The 20,682-nt window shown below is 42.9% G+C and overlaps 1 protein-coding gene across 1 annotated transcript in view; it reads right to left on the bottom strand.

Moving 5' to 3' along the window:
* Nucleotides 1-12,939, bottom strand: part of AGXT2 (alanine--glyoxylate aminotransferase 2) — a 28,883-nt gene extending 15,944 nt beyond the window's left edge. The window contains exons 1-6 of the mRNA XM_039347868.1: nt 12,796-12,939; nt 11,530-11,615; nt 8,210-8,394; nt 3,981-4,104; nt 2,600-2,694; nt 745-838 (exon numbers count right to left, since the gene is read on the bottom strand). Coding sequence (XP_039203802.1) covers nt 745-838; nt 2,600-2,694; nt 3,981-4,104; nt 8,210-8,394; nt 11,530-11,615; nt 12,796-12,886 — 675 coding nt within the window. The 5' untranslated portion in view covers nt 12,887-12,939. The remainder of the gene's footprint in view (nt 1-744; nt 839-2,599; nt 2,695-3,980; nt 4,105-8,209; nt 8,395-11,529; nt 11,616-12,795) is intronic.
* Nucleotides 12,940-20,682: the final 7,743 nt, after the last annotated feature.

The following is a 20,682-nucleotide window of genomic DNA, read 5'->3' on the forward strand; positions in this document are numbered from 1 at the left end:
GACAGAGCTCGCCTTCCAGTGGCTGCAGCAGCCGCGATGGCAAACCAAAAGTTGCTTCAAAAGATTTTTTTTTTAAATTGAATTCCCCTACCTATAATCCTGGCTACATCCACTTTTGCTTCTGGTCCCACTCATACTTTGCTTCTGATATGCCACCTGAAAAATAGAGCCCACCTCTGATGCACAGCATCTGAAAATGTGGATAGTTTATGCAGGACATCTAATCATGTTGATGGACCATGAAATGAAGCTGTTGAAAATGGTAGCTGCTGTGTCTGGTTCATCCCCATTAGAACTGGAGCCTTTAGACAAAATAACTTGGGATCACAAGACAAGATTGAGTGAAAACATGAGCAAAACGGAAGGTCAGCCTATGGTAAGGAAACTGAGCCTGATGGAGATCCCTAATATTTCATCCAAGTCAGATAAGAATTCTATTAAAGCATTTTCCAAATTTTGATCTGATTCAGGAATCAACAAAATATTTGGTTCAATTTATTTCAAGCATAGCTATTTGGGTCAAACTGGCAATATGAATAGACTGCCAAGTGACAAAATGATGCTTGCATTTAGCATCAATCTGCATAACGTTTTTTGAAAACTGAACTCTTTTTTCATTCTTCATGATTAAGAAGAAACACCAAAGAGGATAAGATGCAATACCAGCAATACTAAATCAGTCAGGAATATGTCCAACTTGTTCCAAAAACATGTCCTCCACCCAAAACAAAGCAAGATACTGACCGAGTGGCAGTTGACTCCATTGGCAACAGCATGCTTGTACCTTCCTATGGCTGTGACGCCCATAACATATGTACTACCTCCATGGTAGCTGCCCCTGCAAAAAGAAAACCATTATATTTTCAACCCCAGGTGATTAATTTCTCTGCTTATCTTTTTATATATTTAGAATCGCAGAAGCTGTATTCATTGCAGAATAAAGAAAAATAACACATTTCTGAAACTTAAAGAACTCTTGTTCAGCGGAATATGTTTTTGTCAAGTTCTATGCTCTTAGTGCTCTTTATTAAAACATTAGCACTCTTTCTTCTTGTTCATGTAGGCCAGTGGACAAATGCAATTGGCATATCAAATACATGCCTCCAAATCAATCAAAAGCTAGAGCAGTGATGGTGAACCTTTTAGAGGCCGAGTGCCCAAACCACAACCCAAAATCCACTTATTTATCGCAAAGTGCCAGGGCATTGTGGTGCCCTCAGGGGGGCATGGGGGTGTGGCCCACTGGGTGGGCATGGCTGAGGTGGGCATGGCCACCTCGATGTTGCTCATGGGGGGACACCTGTGGGGGCTGGGCAGGGTTGGGGGAGATTCATGGGGTTTCTGGTGGGTGGGGCGGTGGACAGGAGGCCAGCATAGACGGGGGGAGGCATGCAATCCTAGCTGGGACTGGGGGGCCATGGCACAGATGAGGATCCAGCTTTCCCTGCTTGGGGTGGCCTTTGGCTTGCTGGATGTGGGCATGCTCTACCACCTCTACTCGAGCTCACTAACTGGCCACTTCACATCCTTTGTGCTGGGTGCGGCTGCTGTCCAAGGTGGCAGCAGCAGCCTAATGGACCTGCACAAGCTGCTGGCAGTGGCGGCACACGTGCCCACAGAGAGGGTTCCGAGTGCCACCTCTGGAACGCATGCCATAGGTTTGCCACCACTGGACTAGAGAATCTTTTAGAAGTGGATTAGAAGGGGATTTCAAGAACAGAATAAAGAAGTTACTATTTTCCAGTAAAAATCTGCATCCCTAACAGTTGGCTTAGTTCACAAAAGTTTTCCTAATTCATTTCGAGTATCCAGTTTGAGGACCAGTTAGCTGAGTCAATGAAACTTCACAGGATTTGCTCTTTGTATTACAGACACTTTCTCAGTTTAGACTGTACACATGTGTAGTGGCTTCTTTTCATATCTGTGATGATCAGATCATCATCAGTTCTTTTTAAACTTGAGTGATCTAGAGCACGGGTTCCCAAGTCAGCACTCATGGCTATCCGGCACCCATATATGTTGGCCCCAGCTTGCTAGCTGATGTAAATTACAGATGGTAATACCGCTTTAGGTTTTCTCAGATTTTGCATGAGAATATCATAAGGTTTACCTATGATATTGTTAAAATCATACAGTTGTATTGATCTCATATATTTTGGGACAGTTCAGGTATGGTTGCATGCCTTTATTCCAATATTGGTTGTAAGAAAATATGAATATTTGAACACATATTTCATAAGGCTACTTCATATATTTCCTTATTATCAAGTTGTGTTATTAGACTACATATTTTGAATTATTGAGAAGTGGCTCTGTGGCTTAAAGACGCTGGAGAAGATCTATAGTTCAAGTCCTAGAACATGATGGGGTGAGCTCCCATCACTTGCCTCAGCTTCCATCAACCTAGCAATTCAAAAGCATGTTACATGCAAGTAGATAAATAATTGCTACTTCATGTTTGTGGGAAAAACAAGGCACTTCATGCAGGTTGCAGGATAGAAATTCTTTGGCATGAATATCTGCAAGCCATTTGCTAATTCTTAGAGAGAACACAGAAGCCACTGAAGAGAACAAATCACAATGCACAGAACAGAATTACCTCAAACAAATGACATCATTGTTGTGGGTGAAAATTCTTGCTATTAATAATGCCAGGTCGTTTGCTTCAGTACCACTATTAGTCAGATAAGCTACCTATGACAAAGATCGTGATGGAAATACATGGTTAGAGAAGAAACTGAGGCTACCAGATATCTAAATTCATGCATAATTACCAATCCAACCTATGCAATGTTAAGTTATTTTACAGGTAGTCCTCAACTTATGATTACAATTGAGCCCAAAATATCTGTTGCTAAGCAAGGCAGTTGTTAAGTGAGTTTTGTCCCAATTCAGATTTTTTCTTGCCACAAGTGTTAAGTGAGTTATTGCAGCTGTTAAGTTTTAATAATGTGGTTGTAGAATGAATCAGGCTTTCCAGTAATTTTGCTTGTTAGAAGGCCGCAAAACATGATCACATGACCCCAAGACACTGCAACCATCTTAAATATGAGCCAGTGGCCAAGTGTCTGAATTTTGACCAGGTGACCCTGGGAATACTGCAATGATTGTAAGTGTGAAAAAACAGTCACGTCACTTTTTTCTGCACTATTGTAACTTTGAACAGTCAGTAAATTAATGGTTGTAAGGACTACCTGTGTCTATCTTGCAAAATATATTTTGCATGGTTGATAGTGGCTTGTTCTCTGAGCTTGCAGTTTAGTTTCTGAATGTTTTGTCACCAGACCAGATGACATCCTCAGTGGGAGTTTGGTTGAAGCGTCTTGTTTCAGTTCTTCTCCGTTTTTATTGATCTCGTGTGGTGGGTGGGTCTGTGACCAGCTGGTCATGCCATGTGACTAGCTGGTCATTATGTGTGAAGGTCCAGAACAAAAATATTGGCCATGCCACCACATGGCATGCACATGACTTCACTGAAGCCTGGTATTCAACCGACGGATATGTCAGCAAACATGTTGACTTGGAGCCAGCCTACAAACCCATAAGGAGCTGTATTAATCTATCAACCAACCAACGAGGACACCGACCACTTCTTGTGATCTTCACACATAATGACCAGCCAGTCTCATGGCATGTCACACGAGGGGGGGATGGTGGTCACATGACCCACCAACCGCATGAGATCAATACTTCAACGAAGTCCTGATACAGATGTCACCTAACTTGGTGACAAAATGTTTGGAAGCTAAACAGCAAGTTCAGAGAACAAGCTAACAACATCTACCATCCGAGCTACAAATATTTCTATCATTTCTAATATATTTTGCATTTTCCATGGCTCCAACTCTCCGATTGTCACCATAAGTTATCCAGTTTCGACATTAGGGCCCAGTTCTTTTTCCCTCTACATAAATGACTTTTACAACATGCATCCAGCCCAACCCTCTGAAGCAGTCCTGAAGATGCCCAACTTGACACACCTTTAAGGAGCCGGGAAGCAGCGCAGTCAGCTTCTTGGAATATTCTTGGATTCCTGGATGCAAGTAGATGTTGCTCGTGTGTCCCAGGCGGCCAAGTTGTTTCTGACCTGCTGCAGTTACTTTCCTGGATACATTATTTTTTTTAAAAAAATGGCACTTTGTTTCCAATCTAATTTGTGGCAATATTGGTCCTTAATTAGGAGGCTAAGACAAAAAGGCTTCACCAAAATGTTGGAAATGCAAAGAATCGCTAGGGACCTATTACTATATGTGGTGGGAATGTTCAAAAGCACAACAATTTTGGCATTTGATAAAACAGTGGTTAGAAGAGATACTAATGCAGAACATTGAGCTAAGGCCAGAACTCTTTCTGCTGGGTATTACTAAGGATAGATACAATAAAGGATCCCTATACTTATTACTACACATGCTAACAGCAGCAAGATTAGTCTTTGCACAGAGATGGAAAGATAACGAGACACCCTCAGAAGAAGAGGTAATAAATAAGATTTTATCCTGTGCTGAAATGGATAGGTTGACGTTAGAACTCAAGGATAAGAGTGAAACAGATTATTATGAAATCTGGAACAAATTGTGTAATTGGTTGGGGAAAAATAGATGGAAAAACTCTCTGATTCAGCAAAACACATTGATCAAGAAAGATACTGATCAAAGGAAAAATATTAAAATATTAAAGTGAAAATTAAGAATATAGATAACGGCATCTACCAAAGAGAATATTTAAGAAAAAAAGAAACATCTGTTTGAACATGTGGATTGTGAATTATAGAAATCATTTGTTAACGATTTTCCTTTACAAATGTAAACCAAGCAAACACACTGTTAACCAACTATTATGTGATTTATGTTTTAAAAACCAATAAAGCTTTAAAAAAATTAGGAGGCTAAGACTTGAAGAAACATCTCTCCTGGTAAGTCTTTGCTTGAAGATTACAGTCTGGGGGATGGTGGTAAGGAAGCTCCTCATTGTCCCATAACTGGGGAAAAAACCCATTAGGGACTTTATTCTGGTGCTCTGAACCCTCTTCTTTGAACCCTCTTCCCCCAGAGGCCATGTTTGGCTAGTTCCTGCAGTTCCTGCTTTTTGATGACTGACATTCCATTCTCACATTTGGGACCTAGCATCTGAAAACAGTTTCCCCTTGATACCTTAAGTGACTATGTGTCAGTCTTATTCTAACTACTCTATGGCTGAACTGAAGATAGAATTTGAATTACATAAAAGTCAATGTGTGAATCAGTGTGTGTGGCTGTGTAGGTAGGAAGGTTGGTTTCTGAGAATGAAAGGTATGGAAAGTTTGAGGGAATGGTGTTCGTGTAAACAAAACTAAATTAAAATTCCATTTTTTTCCCTTCCTGCCTTTAATTTATTTTGCCTACTACTTCTGGGTTTCTTTCTGTGCCTTGCATAAAGTTGTTTACTCAAAAGGAAAGAGTTTGGTGAATAAATAAAAATGTACATATGTGATTTTACTGTTTTACTTTGCTTTTATCCTGAAATGTCACCAGTCACAATATTTTTTAAAGTAGTGGGCAGGCTGTATTTACAATAACGATAACAGTGAAGTGTCATGGCCCCATCCAGTGGTTCTCAACCTTTGGGTCGGGACCCCATTTGGGGTCGAACGACCATTTCACGGGGGTCGCCAAACAATGCAGTCCGCCATTTTTTTCCCCTTTTCCTTAGCTGTGCTACTCCCTTTTATTCTATTGGCCTTTGAAAGCCAATAGAATAGACTCTCTTGAATAGAGTCTAATTCTATTGGCTTTCAAAAGCCAATAGGAATTGTCCAGGCTGTCTCTGCCCTGCTAAGCCTGCCAGAAGTCCCATTCTGCAAATGGTGCTGCACCAGTTGAGTAGTCCTCGACTTACGACTGGTTGAGTAGTCCTTGACTTACGACCGGTTGGGGGTCGCGGCATTAAAAAGGTTGAGAACCACTGGCCCCATCGGATCCCGATTCAGAGGAGGAGGAAGAAGAAGAAGAAGAGTTGGAACTGGGACTGTCCAATGGGGATGGCATGTTTGAAGAGGACAGGGGCTGAGGATGATGCTGTCCCAGACCCTTCAGGCATTGGGGAAGGTGATTGAGACCTGCCTGCCCTCACAGGGGAGGATCAACTGCTGACAGACAGTGGTGCTGAGAGGCAGCAGATCCCCCCTGATGAAGAACAGCTGCCTCCCCCACTCAATCCAAGGGCACAGAGAGTGAAATACAGGCAAGCTCAAAGGAGGCCTCTAGGTCAGGGCTTTTCAACCAGTGGTACGGGTACCACCTGTGGTACATTGGCACCCGGCAGGTGGTATGCGACCATCCTAGAAAAGTGGTAGCGAGGGAGGGGAATGAGCTGAACTGGTAGCAGCACTGCACAAGCCTGAGAGAGAGATAGTTGGAGCTGCAGGGCTGTCAGGGCTCAGCGGAAGCATCAGGATCAACGCCAGGCTCCAGCTGGAGCTCGGCGCTGATCCTGGTGCCTCTGCTGAGCCCTGAAGAAGCACCAATCAGCTGGAAAGCAGCACTGATCCTGGCACTTCTGCTGAGCCCAGAAGAAGCACTGATTAGCTGGAATGTTGCAGCATCTCCAGGGTCTTGTGATTTACATTCAGATGCTTGGCAACTGATTCATATTTATGACAGTCACAGTGTCCCAGGGTTATGTGAAGTGACCAAAACCTGCTGCAACCATCCAGCAGAGGGGGAGGAGAATAAAAACCAAACACCCCCCCTACCCCACCCCTGCTGCCAATCCTCAACAGAAATGCTCACAACAATGAAAACCTCGGACAGGAGGAAGAGTGCAGCCGGGCGGGCAGGCAAGTGTCTTGCTCGGCTGTGGCTTGGGGGGCACTTTTTTTCAGTGCCATTGTAACTTCAAACAGTCACTAAGCGAACTGTTGTAAGTTGAGGACTATCTGTACTTTATCACTTTTTTCCTTTTTTTTTTTTTTTGGTCATCAAGTTTTTGTCACCTTGCTAGGCGATTAGTGGTACTCGGATGTTGTCATATCCTAAAAGTGGCACAGTGGGTGAAAAGGTTGAAAAGCCCTGCTCTAGGTTGCCCGGGAGAATGTTACCCCACCCCTCCTCACAAGGAAACACTTGGCACGGGTTGAGTTAAGCAGAAGCCAGGGAAGTCTGTCTTTGTCAGGAACAATTTTTTGCTTTGGCTTACGCTCCTCCAGCTTTGGAAAAACTCCGCTTTGACTCTTGTTTTTGCCTGTGCCTTGCCTTTACCTTGTGGACTTGCTTTACTCTGTGAACTTGCCTTTGGCCTTGTGGACTTGCCTGACCCTGTGGAATTGCCTGGCCCTTTGGATTTCCTCTCTGCCTTTATGAATTGGTTTTGTTTGTTGATTAGCTTTTGTTTGTGGGACTGAGGGTGGCTGCCTTCAGAGAAGTGTGGTGTGGAGCCTTACCAGCCATTGTAGGGCCATTTGTTACAGCAGCTAACAGGGCAATAAAAGACTCCATCAATACCTGCTTCTGTCTAGGTCAGGGGTAGGCAATCTTGGCTCTTTTATGACTCGTGGACTTCAACTCCCAGAATTCCTGAGCCAGCCATGCTGAGGGGAAAGGGAGAGGTTTCCATGCTGAGCCATACTGGCTCAGGAATTCTGGGAATTGAAGTCCACGAGTCATAAAAGAGCCAAGGTTGCCTACTGCTGCCCTAGGTGACCTGGGTCATAACAGTGAACTAAGATGCTGCAGCATTTACAGAAATGGAAACAAACTTAAGTCACTAGAAAATAAGACATTATAGGAACACTTTCAGAAATATATCTTTAAACAAGTAAAACATCACCATGGGTATTTCTCTGCCCATAAGTCCAATTAAATAAGGATTATACCTGTTCAAAATAGCTGTGATGTCAGATCATCCAGGTCATGGTTGTCCCAAAGGTGTTTTTTCCCCGAAAGGCAACTGGACTTTCTTGTTTTTTTTCTTGAAAACATTTTCTTTGAAACATTTCAAAGAAAAACTAAAGAAGCTTCTTGGATAACAAGCAAAATGTTTTCAAGAAAAAAAAACAAGAAAGATCAATTGCCTTTTGGGAGAAGCACCTTTGGGATGATGTCAGAAAAGCTAAGCCAATAGCAACAATAGGAAAAAAAAATGTTTCCTGGGTTTTGCAAATGGCACACACTGTGAATGGAATTCAGTCATGCTAGTCCATGCATATAAGCTTAGGTGTTGAAAGCTTACTTACGGATGGCAGTGACCAACACTGACAGTAGCGATTCCAGCAAAGAAATCAAGGTATCTTCGTCCTTCAAAGTCAAACAGCCACTGCATGTGTCCTTGATGGATCAGGAGTGGCCTCTTATAACAAGTTAATAGGGACGGGAACACGTTGTCTTGGCGGATCTTCAGTATTTGTTCATAAGTGTGGGACTATAGCAAAACATAAAAAAATTATATGTGTGGTGAATGTCAGCACAACATCAGATCAAATAAAGACCAAGTGGCTACATTCAAACAACATGGTAAGATTGTTTAATTTTAACCTTACGTTTTCTTTCTTTCCTTTTTAGTGGCTATACCTGATGCGTGAACCCAACCCAGAAGAAGAGGAATTATTCTTCCTTTCTATTCTGAATCTGTCAGTCTGCACAGATGGTTTTGAGTTTTAAGTCTTCTGTTTAGGACAGACATTGATAAATTAAAACATGTCCAGAAGAAAACATGTTGACTAGGGAATTCTGGGAGCTGAAGTCGTCTCCTCTTAAAATTGCCAAGGTTAAGAAACACTGGTCTAGCCTGATGAACACTAAGTGGCAGGGATTGTTTAGCATTTCTGGCAGGAATTCTCCCATCGATTCTGCAAGATGCCACAGATGGGACCAAAGATCTGCTAGTTTTCACACATGCTCAACTCCTGACCTAAAACCTTATCCAAGCTTCTGTATGACAATAGCAGCAGCAATAGAAATAGCACTTAGACCAGGGGTGTCAAACTCAATTTCATTGAAGGCCGCATCAGCATCGTGGCTGCCATTGGGGGGCCGGGTGGGTGTGGCTGGCATGGGCGTGACCTACTGGGTGGGCGTGGCCAGCTCCATGTCACTCACGTCGGGCACCTGTGCAGGCCTGGGCAGGAATGAGGCGCATCCGAGGGTGGGGAAGGGTGGGTGGCACAGGGGGCGAGCGCCAGGGCATGGTCCACTGGAGGAGCCTCACTAAGCCTCAGGCTGTGCACGGGTCGCTGGACAGGGGCATGGACTGCCCAGAGCCCTGGGCAGCAGAGGTCAAGTGCCCAGCCCAGCCCTTGACTCCCACAGCACCAGACCCTACAGCCCTGCCTAGCCTAGTCGCACTTCCCCGAGGGGGTGCCCAGCTGCACTTATCTCCTCCTTAATGCTGCTGCTGCTGTGCTCACTCTTCTTGGCCAGGTTGCTCATGGTGGGTGCAGGAGGAGGTCTTTAGTCCAAGCTCCTGCTGAAGCAGGGCACATATACCATTCCAGACAATGGAATATCCAATCTCTACTAAAAGCCTCCAGTGATGGAGCATCCACAACTTCTGAAGGCAAGCTTTTTCACTGGTTAGTTGTTTTCATAAGTCCTTAGTTCTAGGTTGGTTTTCTTCTTGATTACTTTCCATCTATTATTTGCCTTCTGGTGCTTTGGAAAATAGGTTGACCCCTTCTTCTCTGTGGCAGCCCATCAAATATTGGAACACTGCTATCATGTCACCACCCCTAGTCATTTTCACTAAGCTAGACATACCCAATTCCCACAAACATTTGTCATTATGTTTTAGCCTCCAGCCCCCTAATCATCTATGTTTACCATCCATTTAGACCAGATGGTCCCCCTGGTTTGGTTTATAGAACAGTGGCCACAAGCAGAGCCTTCTCAGAGACAGCACCCCCATTACAGAACTTTCTCCCAAGGAAAATATGAACAGTGCAACCCTCACCCATTTAGAGGCAACTCCAAATACACTGTTCAGCTAGGCATACATAAAACAACAACACATTTTATGGCCAAATAGCACTAGTAAATTACTACTACTATTTTTCTTTCTTAAAATACATACTTTTAATATTGTTTTAAGCAGTGCTAGTGATGCTTTACAATAGCTGCCTTTGAGAGTTTTCTTGTAAACCACCCTGGATTTCTCAGAAACTTTTAATTTCAAATTAGATGTTGATTTAATAAATTAGGCAGAAGAAACAAATGTTTAAATACATCTAAATCCCACAGACCTACTGCCTCCTAGGCGCATACTGCAGAGAAAATAAGGCATTGCATTTCTAGCCAGCATAGCCACAGGATGGTGGGAACTGTGGTTCATGACACCCAAAATATATTAGTTTGGGTAAGGCTGGATTAAATTATAAAAGAGTAGATGAAGGGAAGTATTTTTGTCTCCGACAAAATAATTTGGGAGGGGGGAGTTGACTTAGCCTTTTAATTTCAACTCACACCAATTCCTAACTTCCCATTCAATCCAAAGAGTTTTATTATTGCCTGGATTTTAGGGAGGGGGGGAGGCAAGAATAGACCACAAAGCTAATATGCAAGTTTGCTGTCTAGCCGTCTGCACACTACCTTCCCGTGTATGTGTGTATGTGTATGAGAGACAGAGAGAGAGAGATCCCCTTTTTGTAAGTTTGCTTACTCTGCAACTCCCTGCTGGCTCAATCTCTCTCTCTCTCTCTCTCTCTCTCTCTCTCTCTCTCTCTCTCTCTCTCTCTCACACACACACACACACACACACAGGTTAATAAAAAAGAGGAGGGGGAGAATGGTGGAAGCTTTCCTTTTTTGTAAAACCTCGGCTTCCTCCTCCCCTCCTGGCTCTGTGTCTCTGTCTCTCTTAAACATACACACACACCCTTCCTGTTTTCTCCTCCTCATCCTTTTCCTCAGCTGCACTTGAATGGAGTGGAAGAATGGGGAAAGCTCTCCTTTTTTGTAACACCCCGGTCCTCCTCTTCCACTCCTGACTGGGACTGATGGGGTTAAGCAGGGAGAGGAGGGGCGGGCTAAAGCAAGTGAGCTGCTGCTGCTGCTGCATGCCACCAGCCCGGAGTGCTGTTTCGGCTCAGCTCGCTGTTTCCTGCACGTGCTCCAAGGCACCCTGCAGGGTTGCAGTGGGTTAGGGCTGGGGCAGCAGGGGCCGGTCCCTTGCCATTTCTTGGACAGCCCCAGGGGGCCAAATCTGGGCCCTCCCCGGGCCGCATCCGGCCCGCAGGCCTTGTGTTTGACATGTCTGACTTAAACTTATATACTGCTCCATAGTCCCTGAGCAGTTTACAAAATCAGCCTATTGCCCCCAACAATCTAGATCCTCTTTTGCCGACCTCGACCTCGGAAGGATGGAAGGCCTAGACAACCTTGAGCCCCTCAGGATCGAACTCCAGGCTGTGGGCAGAGTTAGCCCGCAATACTGCAGTCTAATCACTGCGCCACCCGGGCTGAATCACAGTAGACGTTTGTTTGGTTTGATCCACTGCATTTAGTTCCCATTGGTATCAATGATACCAATCATCTGTAATAAGCAAGACTAGCATAGGCTTACATCATACTTCTCAGGTACAAAGTCACATGGAGGCATTTTTGGTTGGAGGCAGGAAGAATTTTTCAGTTCTTGATACTGATGCACCTCTAACAAAAAGAAATGCAGATTAATACACTTTTCAAAGCCCATCACAATAGCCATCTACCTGGAATGCAATTTAATTTCCCAGCAAATCATTTTCACCTTTTAAACATTGCCTATAATGGATGAAATGTCATCTCAAACTTTGTGAATGAATCTGAAATTGCACCTCATGGGCCAGGAGGGGACACTGGAAAGAGTTCTTGTACTAATCTGAACTCTGGTTTTTTTAAGAGTATAGACAAAAGAAGTCCCGGAGTTAAATCCACCTCTTTGCTTCAGGAACAATTTTTGTATCATGTACTTAGTGGGGTTTCATTTGACATCATCTGCGCCATCCTCCCGCCTTCCAAATGAATTGGATGACAGTTTCCATCATCCTCACCAGCATGAATATTCTGTTCCTCGCAAGTCAGAAAGAGTGGGAATTATAGCATGTCTGGCATGTCTAGAGAGCATATTAAGAGAGGCAAATTGTACCTATCGAAAGATCGAGTGCCCTGGATTGGGGGCGACACTGAATTGCATCCTATAGTATTGATTTCCGAGAGAACGCGCGAAGGCTCGGACACCAACCCCATCCTACGACAGCGAGCCAATTAGGAGAAGCGCAACGCGAACAGGAGCGGGATAATTTTCCCCGTGCGGGATTCCCAAATCACCAGCGCAAAAGTCGCGCGTGCGTTCTCGCTTTCAGACGACACTCCTGACCCGGGCAGAACGCCGGAAGAGGCTGTGGGTGCTTTTCGCCCCTTCTCATTCCTGCCCGCTCCTGCAGCCTCCGCCAGATCTTTCACCCAGATTATATGCAATATTATGTTAATATTGCATATACTTGTGCGTGATGTATATTATATATATTTAATAATTCGTAGGGTTAATACTTTGGGAGGGAAGGAAGGATGCGTTGTCTAACGGGTTGCGGTTTGTAGCTGTGACCGCATTTTCAGAAAGTGGTTTTGTAGGTTCTATATGAATGAAAGGGGAGTGGATCGAGACTACACCCGCCCCTTTGGGGCTGTGGGACATTCATCCTGCTCGTTGCAACTTCGGGACAAATGCACTCTGAACATGCTCGGGGGCACGGCGGTCACCAGCCCCGTGGAAAGGCTGATACTCGCCGAGCAAAGGAGAGACACCGAAAGAGCGTCTCCAGACGGCCCCTTCCCGGCTGCCTCCACTTACCTCTCCCCGGGAGGGCTAGCGCCGTGGAAGTCCTGTTCCTGGCCAAGAGCCGAGGCCAGCGGGCGAGGAGGAGCCGCGCTGAGCTAGCCATCTTTTCGCCGCTTCAGCAGCCCAGGCGAGCGGCGTGGACTTTAAAATCGATGCGGCCCACCAATAGCAACGGAGCTGCCGTTCCCGCCTCTTGGGCCAGCCTCCCTTGATTACTCCTGCAGGCCCCGAGTTTAACCGAAAGGGCAACTGGGGCCGAGGAGCGTGTGAAGGAACGCAATGCCTCTCGGCGGGCTAAGTTCGTACATCCAAGAGAGTTGCTGTGCATGAGCAAAGTGTTCCTCTTCATAATAATAATAATGATGATAATAATAATAATAATAAAGTTGGGAGGGACCTTGGAGGTCATCTAATCCAACCCCTTGCTCAGGCAGGAAACCTATACCATTTCAGACAAATGGCTGTCCAGTCTCTTCTTAAAAACTTCCAGTGTTGGAGCATCCACAACTTCTGGAGGCAGGTTGTTCCACTAGTTAATTGTTCTAACTGGCAGGAAGTTTCTCCTTAGTTCTAGGTTGCTTCTCTCCTTGATTAGTTTCCATCCTGCTTCTTGTCCTGCCTTCGGGCGCTTTGGAGAATAGCTTGACTCCCTCTTCTTTATGGAACACTGCTATCATGTCCCCCCTCGTCCTTCTCTTCGTTAAACTAGACATACCCAATTCCAGTAACCGTTCCTTATATGTTTTAGCCTCCAGTCCTCTAATCTTTGTTGCTCTTCTCTTTACTCTTTCTAGAGTCTCAACATCTTTTTTACAACGTGGTGACCAAAACCTTTCTACCCCTTGCCGTCACGCTCCTTCACCCTTCCCTAATGGATATCTCCACTGCCTTCCTGTCATCTTCTCCTCCTCAAATCTCTGTCTGCCTTTCTCACCTGCAGCCTTCTTATATCTTTGCTGACAATTCTACTGGGCTGGTTCTGATTTAGACCGATTTCCCCCATTCACGTAGTTCCCCCCACCTGAGACATTGGAAGATGGGTAAAATGGGCCTTCTGGACTTGGCCAGGTTTTCAACAGGCCTTGAGAGATGAAACCGCTGTACCACATCTTCCATAAATCCTGGAGCACCAGGGAAGTACCTGAAGATTAGAAAAAGGCTGGTATGGTTTTCATCTTGAAGAAAGGGGAAAAAACAGACCCAGGAAACTACAGACCAATCAGTTTAACATAAATAACTGGGAAGATCCTAGAAAAGATAATCAAAAAACAGATCTGTGAACAACTAGAAACCAACAAAGTCATAACTAGTAGCCAGCACGCAAGGTTACGTCTTAGGCCCAGTACTCTTCAATATCTTCATAAATGACTTAGATGAGGTTATTGAAGGGGAACTTATCAAATTTGCAGATGACATCAAACTGACAGGAGTCAACACCCCAGAAGACAAACTCGGGATCCAAAAAGATCTTGACAAACTTGAACAATGGGCCCTATCCAACAAAATGAGTTTCAATGTGGAGAAAAGCAAAGTCTTACATTTAGGCAGGAAAAATCAAAGGTACAAATACAGATTGGGCGAGACCTGGCTTAAAAACAGTAACGGTGAGACAGACCCTGGAGTCTTAGTGGACAATCACTTGACTATGAGCCAGCAGTGTGCAGCAGCAACCAAAAAAGCTAATACAGTCCTGGGTTACATAAACAGAGGCATAGAATCAAGATCACATAAAGTATTAGTACCGCTTTATAAAACCCTAGTAAGACCACATCTGGAATAATGCAGCCAATTTTGATCATCTTATCACAAAAAAGATGTTGAGAATTTGGAAAAAAATTCAGAGAAGAACAACTAAGATGATCAAACGCCTGGAAACTAAAACATACGAAGAACAGTTGCAGGACTTGGGTTTGGCTAGTCTAAAGAAAAGAAGAAATAGGGGAGACATGATAGCAGTATTCCAGTATTTGAGGGGCTGCCACAAGGCAGAGGGGGCCAGGTTGTTCACCAAAGCACCAGAGGAAAGGACAAGAAACAATGGTTGGAAACTGATCAAAGAGAGAAGCAACCTGGAACTAAGGAGAAACTTCCTGACAGTGAGGACAGTCAACCAGTGGAACAACTTACCCCCAGAAATCATGGGCACTCCATCACTGGAGATTTTTAAGAAGAGACTGGACATTCACCTGTCTGAGATGGTATAGTTCTCCTTGAGCAGGGGGCTGGACTAGAAGACCTCCAAGGTCCCTTCCAGCTCTATTCTATTCTGACTGATGAATAAATGATGCTGGCTGTCCAAACCAAGTTGAATCCAGCCAGGAAGGTTCACAAAGTCAGAACTTCCCAGTCTTAGCAACTTTAAAAGATCTGGCTGGTTGGGGAATTCTGGTTTATTTATTTGTTTGTTTAGCGTATGACATACATGCATTAGCAATATAAATTAACATTTCAATTAGATCAGTGGAACCTAATAAAATATACATGTTAAAAAGATCTATGTTCAAATATCAATGTCCAGGCCTTCTAACCCACTGAAGTGCAGAATCATTTATATTTTTAAAAAATCAGACACTGGACTTCAGCTTACAGCCAGTTATGATGTGATCTACAGTTTGATGTGGCCCTGCAGTCACACTGAGGGAAGGATACTATGCCCCATTTACACAGAGAGTCCCGGCAGATGCCAAGTGAGGACCAATCCTATTCAGGATTGTACACTGCTGACATGGTAGTTCAAAGCCTGGCCCCTCTTTTGTAGGGGTCACTTATATGTCTTCCTATAACTGGGCATTCAGTGACCCATTTGGCTTTCCATTGGGAACTGAGGTTAAAATTGTTGGGCAGATGTTGTGCACCAGGTCTTATTTTCAGGGGGTGTCTTTTCCATGGTCTCACCTTGCTGCCGTGGCAACAACAGCCCCACCCAGCAGCCCACTTCTGCGACCGAAGGAAATGCCTCTGAAGGCGAAATGCAGGCCGGAGTTCCATTCTCAGCTGCAGAGGCATTTCCTTCAGCCGTAGAAGTGGGATGGCGGAGCAAGGCCTCATGGAAGGCCTGCCTGCAACGGTAAGCGGTAAGCGGGGAGCAGCTTCAGCTCCCACTGCTGCCGTAGCTTGATTTTTAGGTGTGCGCCTCACTCCAAAAGTAGGATTTATTTTGGGGGTAGGGCTTATATTAGGCCCACCCCCCAAAAATAAAGCTAGGGCTTATTTTCAGGGTAGGCCTTACGGTAGCTGGAAGTATGAAAAATCCTGAAGTTATAATGCATCTTAAAGCATCTGCTGAGAGGACAAAATAAATGAATCTCAAGCACTTTTCCCTTGTTAAGACCTTTATATATTACAACTGATTAAAATAGACTTAAGTCTTTCTAATTTGACTAAGGATTATTAAGGAAGTGGATTTCACATTAACATAGTTTAACATCGACTCAGGACATCAAAGATGGGTCCTTGTTCGCCGCTGAGCAAATGTAAGTTTCTGTCTTTAAATTATTCTGTGCCAGTGGTGTCTGCAGAAAGCTGTGAGAATGTTGAAGTGATGAAAGCACATGGTGACATCATGTGACTGGCATGTTGTTTAAAAAATATTATAAAAGAAGCCATAGCACAGGGGTTCTCAACCTTGGCAACTTTAAGAATTCTGGGAGTTGAAGTCCACAAGTCTTAAAGTTGCCAAGGTTGAGAACCCCTGCCATAGCAGATAGCTAGAAGGAGCAGGGTGGTGGTGATGGATGGTATTCTATATGAGAGACAATGTGGAATAGTAGTTAAGGAAATGGTCTAGGACAGTGGTTCTCAACCTGTGGGTCGGGACCCCATTTGGGGTCGAACGACCATTTCACGGGGGTCACCAAACAAGGCTGTCCGCCATTTTTTTCCCATTTTCTTTGGCCATGCCCCTGGCACCCGGTGATGTATAAGTGGTTGGGGGTCACCACAACATGGGGAACTATATTATGGGGTCGCGGCATTAGAAAGGTTGAGAACCACTGGTCTAGGATCAAGGAAATGTTCTTCATGATCATTCCAGAGTGATAAATCTGAGCTGTCCAAATTAGGCATTAACTAGACATTGACCCTCATTAGGATCCAAACCAATGGCCCCATTGTTTGGGCAATTGTGATAAATGAAGTCCAACCCATCTTCAAGATACCATTTTGGGATACCCGCTCTTAACAATAAGGATAGATGATTGCACTGGAGTTCTTAGGAAAACCAAGAATAAGTTCAGCAAAATCTTCAAGAGATATTGTACAGGTATTTCTTGAATTACGACCAATTGCTTAGAGAGCATTCAGTTATGATGGATCACTCAAAAAATATTTATTACCCAGTTCCAACAGCTGGTCCTCCCTGTGGTCATATGATGTATGTGGGGCATTCAGCAACCAGCCTGCATTTATAGTTGTTTGCAGCATCCCTTGATCACATGACTTTCTGGTTTCCAGCAAAAACACTTCATGGTGAACAATGGATTTGCCTAATGACTGCAAATTTGCTTTATGACCACCACAGAAAAGGTCATAAAAACAGGTTCAATCATATGATGATGCACTTTATGATCATCATGATTTAATGATTGTAATGGGCATGTAATAATTATCTACATAATAATTATCATTATTATCATTATAATAATGAATTCTGCCATTGTTGGCTGGGATTGTGTGGATCAACTGGATTGCAGGAAGCGGTGAAAGTTTATGTTGAATGGGCTAGATCAAGGATGTCAAGCTGCCAGCCCGTGGGCCGGATGCATCACACCAACACCGCGCCCACCCCATTGCCGGGAATGGGAAAAAAGTCGTGATATGTCATGACAAGTTACGTGACGTCGTGAGTTTGACACCCGTGGGCTAGAACATGCACTCCCTCTTCATTGTGAGTTTTTAATTTAGTAAATACAGTAATTTACTAAAAGAAATAGAACTAGATTTCAAAATGTGTTCCAGAAACAATTTAATGCATTGAAAAAATAACATGAACCTCCACTCACATTAAATTAACATGCCTTTAAAAAAATAGGTATGTCAGAAAAGAATACAAGACACAATTATTGATCATGAAAGTAAAATCTTGTTTAAAGAAATAGTAAGTTAATCAAAGCAAGCTGTGATTGCCCTGTTACTTTCAACTAAGCAGTTCATCTTCGAAACACACATTTAATCACATTTAATCAACAATAAGGTTTTCCTGAGCTTTGTATTGTTTTACCAGCATTTTTCAAATATTATTAAATGTAGATTATTGCCAATCTATACCTATATTTTAATTTAATTTAATCCATGCAACTGGGCATACATCATATAAATCATTAGTAATTTTGCTACGTTTATGAAACACTAAATCTCTCTCTCTCTCTCTCTCTCTCTCTCTCTCTCTCTCTCTCTCTCTCTCTCTCTCTCTCTCTCTCTCTCTCTCTCTTAAATATATAAATTAAAATAACTATTCTACAAGTGAAAAGGCTCATGATTTGCATGTAATATGACCATACCAGGGACTACAACTTTACCTTTTCTCAGTTAGGATGTGTGCGATTCAGAACATTCAGTTATACATTGAATTATTAAATGTGACTTACTCAGAAATTTTCAGATAAAAAATTGCTGAGAGATAAGCAAGAAAAAGCTGTAAAAGTTTTGGTTAGATCTCAAATACACATCACTCGCATTTCCTAGAATATAAACTTTCAATGAGGAAGCTTCTGACAACCTGCAATGATGGAAACTATGTTTTTCAAGACAATTTTTTTTACTATACTTGAAGTAGTATTTTAAATTTGTTTGTTGTTTGTCTGTCACACAGTTTTACTTTTTTGGCATCAGCTACAAAAATTACAGTGAAAAACTGCAAAGAAGCCTACACCTTAGGCCTATATGTATATGCAATTACTTTTTCCAGGTTCAGAGAGACTGGTTTTTCAATCGCTAGAATGTGCTAAAGTAGGTTAGGAAACAAAAGCCTTCAGTGGATAACCAATTATGAACCTATTGGTAAAATAAATCCATATACTCCTCAAAATATCTTCTGTAAAATAGCAAGCTTGGAACCTGCTTATGATTTTTGCAGGCCTGCAATAACTGTTAATGTTTATTTTAGGTTTTTGTCTTTCTAACATTATTTGAAAAGGCTTGTCCAGAGATTTTCTTTGACAATGTTCTTGACACTTGTCCTATCTACTGCATCTGTCTCTCCATCTTCCTATTTGCTGAATTTATATCTTATCTTTCCACTGGAGATTCATGGCATTATTAGGAGAGATTAAGTTACTTTTATTGCCACCCTGGAGTGGAGGGGGACTCAGAATTACAAACCTTGTGAGGTTGATGATTGACACGGACATGAATGTGGGTCTCGACAATACAAGTTCAAAGTTTTAACCCATTAACCAGTATGCCACACTGGTTCTTTATGGGTATTTTTTCCACGGTTCAATTGGTCTCTCCACCTATCCTGGAAAATTACATGGCATGAAACTGGTTGAGTTATTGCTGTTCCCAGTCACTGCCAATTCTAACTTCCCAACAAGGAAAAGCTGACACAATTTGAGAGTGAGGGTAATGTTGAACTTGGATGGTGCCATTATTTAGGAGAAAATACTACTTTAAGTACAGAATGGGCAAAAGGGCTCACATATTGTTTTAAGTCCAAACCATGAGATTATATTTGGCAAATGTCTCTGTATTCATTAAATTATAAGAAGGAGGAGGAAATACAGTACAGCATATCCAGAATTCGTATTATTGATTACGAGATTTTTTTTCCAAACTGCACAAAGTTTTTTATTCCTGAATTTAGAGTATGTTGTCCTGTGGAATCTTTATAGCAACTGATCAGGAAAAGCTGATGATGAAATTCAGTAGAATCTCCTGCCATGGTGGGCAGGAGGTTGGAATAGAATACCTCCAAGGTTCCTTCCGACCTTTTTATTCTATATTTTTTGTTCTAAAATCTGATGGATTGAACACAGCCTCTAAGAGAAACCCAGGATAAACCTACTGAAAATATAGGTAGAAGCAGCCAATTCTGATGGATTATGTGTGATATTTGTTACTATTTCTACATCATTTGTTTAGACACCAATAAGATTGCCATTAGCCAGTCATAATTTAATACACAGAATCTGATTATTTTAGTTTAGTTTAGTCACTCCTCAGCGGAGACACTCAAAGCTAATTTAGGCCCATTATGAAGTTTAAACAATTGCTTGATTCATGTGCACATTCGCTTCCTACTGGAATGGGGGAAAGGCAGTCTCTGCATGTAAAAAGCTATTGGCAAAAGATTCAGGCCTCAAAGGGCTGAAGATTGCTCTTAAAAAACAAACACAGTTCAATTTGGCACATAGAGTGAACTATTTACAGCTCTCTTGACTTACATAATGATGCTTCTGTGATTCAGAAAAATATCTAAGCAATTACAAAAGATTCAATTCGCTCCTTTTAAAATATTCAGCAGTTAGAAACTGCAATCTTTTTTCTTCTTGCATAGATTCCATGTACTACTAAATACAATCTATAATTTGGAACAATCTAGGTACCATATCGTATTATTAATGATATGTCATTAATGATACGATATGTCAATTATTTAAAATCCAGAAAAATATAAAAAACATACCGTATATGCCAGCGTATTAGGCGACCCGGCATATAAGACGACCCCCGTCTTTATAGCTGGGCCGCATTCCTAGAACGTATACGCCGGAAACTACCAGTATTTCCGGCGTATAAGACGACTCGGCGTATAAGACGACCCCCGTCTTTGGCGCCGATTTCAGCGCTTGCAGAAGTCGTCTTATACGCCGGCATTTACGGTAAATAAAAGATGGAGGTCAGTACATTCTTCATGAGGCTGACCCATCAATTCAATCACAACCACTAATAGAGTAAGCT

This window comes from Crotalus tigris, unplaced genomic scaffold (assembly GCF_016545835.1).
Source record: "Crotalus tigris isolate CLP2741 ecotype Arizona unplaced genomic scaffold, ASM1654583v1 scf7180000018103.2265978, whole genome shotgun sequence".
Lineage (NCBI taxonomy): Eukaryota > Metazoa > Chordata > Lepidosauria > Squamata > Viperidae > Crotalus > Crotalus tigris.